The sequence below is a fragment of the Etheostoma spectabile genome, chromosome 2 (assembly GCF_008692095.1).
Source record: "Etheostoma spectabile isolate EspeVRDwgs_2016 chromosome 2, UIUC_Espe_1.0, whole genome shotgun sequence".
In the NCBI taxonomy this organism is placed as follows: Eukaryota; Metazoa; Chordata; class Actinopteri; order Perciformes; family Percidae; genus Etheostoma; species Etheostoma spectabile.
The window spans coordinates 18,989,105-18,994,454 of NC_045734.1; the positions used below are offsets into that span (position 1 = coordinate 18,989,105).

Consider the following 5,350-nt stretch of genomic DNA (forward strand, 5'->3'; position numbering starts at 1 on the left):
CTGCCCATCAACGAGCTTCTAGAGAAGAGCAGCAAGACGGGCGAGTCCAAATTCGCCCTCCATCCTCTACCCTCTGCTGTCTGGCCAAAGCACAGTGACCTGGCTCTCATCCCTCGCAACCACAGCCCCCACAACAAGAGCAAAAAAGGCCCCAAGAGCGACCGTCTGGTGGAGCACAACAGCGAGAAAACCAGAGCAGAAGTTGCTGGTCTGCTTCCCAAACCCCCACTGACAGGAGCTGCAGCTGCTGCCGCCAACAACCGCACTGTGCAGAAAACCAACCAGGACACCCAGTCCAACAACAGTCCTCCTCAGCAGAGTGAAGCAGAAGGACACCCCAACTCCAGACACAAGGGTCCACCCCACACACAGCCTCAGGCTCAGCCGCACCAACCGGCCCCTTCCCCGCACAGAGATCTCCCCAACCGACGGCTGGACCCCGAGGAGAACCGGCCGGGAAAGTCCAGTCTCTATCAGTCCGGTATCGGTGCAGCGACCCGGAACAACAGCCGCCCGCCTGTCGTCTTCAACCGGCGCTCCTCCAGCCTGCTTTACCAGTTCGACATCCTGAGGCGAGGTATGGGAGGATTTGTTCTGTCCTAACCTTGGACATTTGTATTGAGTTGTCCACACATTCAGATTCTTTACATGTTACTGCATTGAGTTTCAGCTGCCTATGTCTTAAACTCCCCTTTTGGAATGACATTTCCAAAGATTGAAAGGATGTAAGAGTTTAGCCATCTGGGAAAATCTTGGATGCTCAATATCACAGTTTTTATTAGCAGTAATAACCTTTAAAAAAGGACACAATCACAGTGACAAATCATTAAAAACTACAATATATTTTAGTTTAGCATTAGTTTAGCGTTAGTCACTGAAGTACATATGATATATGATAATGATATACATAACTATTTATGCATATATTTTTCTGCCAGGTTAAAAGCGGCTTATGGTAAGATTTGAACATAAAAGAGCCAAAACTACGAAATTGACAAAATGCCTTTAAAATAAAAGGGATAAAAGGGCTCAAATGCTAAATTTGTTATTGCATCCGGATGGCCAACAGGTTTTACATGCTGACCATGCCATTGCAATGTCCCCGGTTTGAGTCCGGCCAGAGACATTTGTTGAATGTCATCCCTCATCTCTGTTCCTACATTTACTGTCACTCTCCACTGATTCCGTTTTAATAAGGGCTACAAAATACAATCTAGAAATATAAATGGATTTACTTCTGTGTAAATACGTCAGTCATAGTAAAATGATAGATACTACACATAGAGTTCATAAAGTTCACTCAGAGAGTGCTGATGACAGTGATGATTTAAACCCTTCCACTGGTAGTTAGTGAATATCCCCTGCCACTAATTACAACCTCTTCCCTCAAATCTGGCTGTCGGTGTTTCCCTTTGTGTGCAGTGAGGTTGTGATGAAACTGATGCAAAGCAAGAGAGAATGTCCCCAATATTGTAATAAAGATGGAAAATGTAACACGGATGTGATCCCATCACACACACCGCCTCCTCCAGTCCCATGTGGAGGGATGCAACGCCATGCCACGTTTTGTAATGACAACCTTGTCCTTTTTCTAATGATGCAGGAATGAGAGTCTGGCTCTGTACGGGCTTGGCAGGAGACAGTCACTCTCTCTTTTCTTTTCATCCCTCCATCCTGTCCTCTGCTTCTTCTCCACAGAGTCCGACTTCACACATGATGCCTTCTGCATGAACGAGTGCAGGAAGGAGAAGGAGGAGAGAGAGTATTACTGCTACAGTGAGTTTGGTAAGTACCCACCAAAAGACAAAGATAGAGTTTGTCAAAGGTAGACAAAACAAAAGTAAAATGTTATGTTATTTCCCGCATTTTATCAACTGCTTTTCATTCTTCAACAGCTGTCAATGGGGTAGTTCACGACATTGATGTGTTGCGTAAAGGAATACGCCTCATTACACTGATGGTGAGCAGTGATGGCTTCTACAAGATGAGTCATCTCTATGTGACCCCAGACATCTTTTTCTTCAAAGTTCGCCTTCTGGTCCTGGACACCTATAGGTGCAGCAAACCCTGCCCTGACATCAAACTCGGTGAGTGTAGCAGAGTCCCTCAGAAGCCTCATAAACTAAAAGGATTGGATGACAAAATCTTTTTATTTTAGTAAAAAAATAATAAAACTGATTTCAGACAGAAGTTGGAGCATATGCTGTATGCAGAAGTGTCAAGGCCCATAAATTAAGCAGTATATTACAAGTTTCCACCTAAGAATTCATGGGTGGGATCTGGGAATTATGTTTTCCTGGGATCAGCATGTACCCCTAACCACCCCTGCTCCCCCATCCTGCGAGTTGCATATGCGTGATATGCCATGTGCAAAAAGCTGTATATTTCTCGATTTAAGGAAAAGGACAACTAGTCTATTAAAGGAACAAAGAATTGCCTAACATGTATATACAGATATAAAAAAATAGGATTGTTGGGGAACTCAAAATGTTAAAGAGATATTTTGCTGATTTCAATCCAGCTCTGTGCCATGGCAGTGTGGGTGGTGTGTTGAGATGAATGGTGTTTGGCGTCCCTCTGAGGCACCAGTGCACGGAGCACCCAGCGGAGGTTCGCCATGGAGTTTTTGGAGCGTTTTTTGGCAGACCTCCGCTGCCTCGAGCTCCTTGCACTGGTGCCACAGACAGAAGTCAAACGTTCACAACATTCATCTAAACACACCGCTCACACAAAGAGGACACAGAGCCGGTTTACATCGGCAAAGTATCCCTTTAAGAGTACCAGTATTAGTCTATTCACATCACATAATAAGAATTGCCACCCCAAGATTTTCAGTGGCTCCATCTAAACACCCCTATGGCAAAGTTCTGGGGGCGCCACTGGTGCAAACATGAAAATGGCTCGACTGTGCACTTTCTCCCAGTCACTTCAACATTTCCCCTATTTGTTCCCAAGGGACCAGATACATTATAATGGGCCAGATCTACCACAGGAGGCGCCATCTTCCAAATGACCTCCTGAACCTACTGGGAGGTAAACTGAAGCCCGGAGACGGCCTTCTGCGAAGCAACAACTACGTCAAGCGGTTCAACAAACGAAGGCACCAAAAAGCCCTGGAGGCCACCCAATCCAGGTGTAGATGAACCAAAGATAAGACTATCGCCCCCTACTGCAGGGGAAGAGACATTGCAGCTTACCCGAACTGATGATAACTAACCCCTCAGTATTGTGCAACACAGAAGACATTTTGCGGAAGGTATGGATTTATTTTCACATGGACTGCTATGATGTATCTTTATCCTGGTTCATCTTATTTGCTCCTCTGTAAAGTTCCTGAAGTACTGACTTGTGGTCTCACATGCAGCTTTAATTAAATGGCTATTCCACAATCATTTTGTCACATTTGGGACAGCAAACAAGGGTGTCCCCACTATTATCTAAAAAAACAAAAACAACTCCTCATTCATTCATGACTGGTTCATGAAGTCCCTGAATTAAAAAGGTATAAAATTGGTTCACTTTTAAAGGGACATGTGGGTCATCTGAAATTTATAGAGAGGGTCTATTTTATTATCTTGCATCAGTGGTCACATTGGCATGTTACTGTTTTATTCATGTGCATTTAGAAAGCCTATATTTGTGCTGAGAGATAAACATATTTAGATCCAGTCTCTTTATTCCCACTATAATCCAAGCACACATATGAACATGCTTACAGATATGACAATTGGTTTAATGTTGTGTTTCTAGCTGGCGCAGTAGATTTTCTAAGTATGCTCCCATTAAATACCAGAAAACAACCCTTTTCACAATATTGTAGAGAAACTTTTTTCCATACAGATATCCTTTTTAAAAAAATAAAAATAATGGCTGTTGATTAGTGCATTTTAGGACCTGTAAAACCCCTAAATCTCATTGTGCAAAAACACAACATTTTAATCATGTTGATTCCTTTCATTAATTAATGACGCTTCTAAATTTATATGAATGCAAAATGTTGTATTGCACCAAATTTTGTTTTGTAACACTCAATCCCGTGCATGTTGTCACTGTGGTTGTTATTGGTGAGCAGGATGTGCACTATTATTGTAACATGGACCAAAGGGAGGGAATGAAGGGCCTGGAAAACCAGCAACAAACCCCAGTGGAGGAGGAGGGAGAAAAAGGGAGAGAGAGAGCACAGGACCTCTGCTTGTCATGAAAGCAGCTTATTTTTCTAACTTTAATTATGTGTCCACGATGAAATATCTGCCAGAGTAGACTAGGACATCAAAAGGGGCCTAGCTGAATGAGGAAGGGGTGTGTTGTTGTAGGGAATAAGCCATATATCTAATCGCAGGAATCTGATCCTCTCTGCACCTGGACACATGACTCTGGAAAAAGTGCCTCTGTGACAGCTCCTCTTTGCGATGGCTCTTGTTTTCTTGCTTACACACAACCATGTCGTTCTGTGGGAGAGCCAAAGCTCAAAAAAGGGGGGATTTAAAGTATTAAGGCAGGATCAGGGAAAGAGAGCGACAAGAGGCAAGATTGAGGAGAAATAAAGATAATGTAAAATGACAGGGATGGGATTGAAGCAGGAGAAGAGGGGTTGGGTCTGTCTCTCTGAAGGGATGGCGTCTTATTTAATCAGAAATCCCTGGCTTGATTGTAGTACGACTCTCAGCTCATGACAGGGAAAACTTGCACTGAATGCTTACATTGCTTAATTATACATGAACCCAATAAAATTGTGTATTTGTTTTGTACTCAATGACCCCGTGAGGAATTTATTTGTCTTCATACCAACCCTCCACTCATCACATACATCTACCCACTGACTGAAACATTGATCCTCATCATCCTTCCCAGTGATTGCACGGGAAGGAGACCCAAAAGTAAGACACTCTAATTAGAGTTTAACAACCATGGTCTCTGTCTGGCCTCCGGGAAGAGAGACTGACTTGGGAACTTGGACGTCAAGGCAGCCGGGGCTAAGCCTCTTTTCTCGCCCTCTGTCTGTCTGTCAGCTCGGGCGGTCAGTTCCCAGGCTCGAAGGAAGCCTCTATCTGGGATCAGCGCTGGAGGGAACAGATGCAGGCGGGCAGGAAACAGGAGCCTGCTCCACATCTTGGCTACTATCGCAGCGGGAGGACATTCCTCATCGCAGAGGATGTAAGGGAGAAGGAGGGAGAAAAAAGCGGGGCGAGAGGAGAGGGAGGTGGGAATATCTCAAAATTGCTTCCTGTGTGATTGCCCTCAAGCCACAAGGGGGGAGTGAGAGAAAGAGACAAGGGTGGTGGATTGAAACCACTTGGGGCTTGTGGCCATCTGCGGTGCTTGCGGCATCCATGTAAGCCTCTGGATTCGT

General features: G+C 44.5%; 1 protein-coding gene across 1 annotated transcript in view; it reads left to right on the top strand.

Annotated features, from left to right (window-relative positions):
- Positions 1-4,754, top strand: part of LOC116706377 (uncharacterized) — a 5,636-nt gene extending 882 nt beyond the window's left edge. Inside the window, exons 2-5 of the mRNA XM_032543172.1 lie at positions 1-577; positions 1,699-1,785; positions 1,896-2,087; positions 2,956-4,754. The exon at positions 1-577 is cut by the window's left edge and continues 89 nt beyond it. Coding sequence (XP_032399063.1) covers positions 1-577; positions 1,699-1,785; positions 1,896-2,087; positions 2,956-3,143 — 1,044 coding nt within the window. The 3' untranslated portion in view covers positions 3,144-4,754. The remainder of the gene's footprint in view (positions 578-1,698; positions 1,786-1,895; positions 2,088-2,955) is intronic.
- Positions 4,755-5,350: the final 596 nt, after the last annotated feature.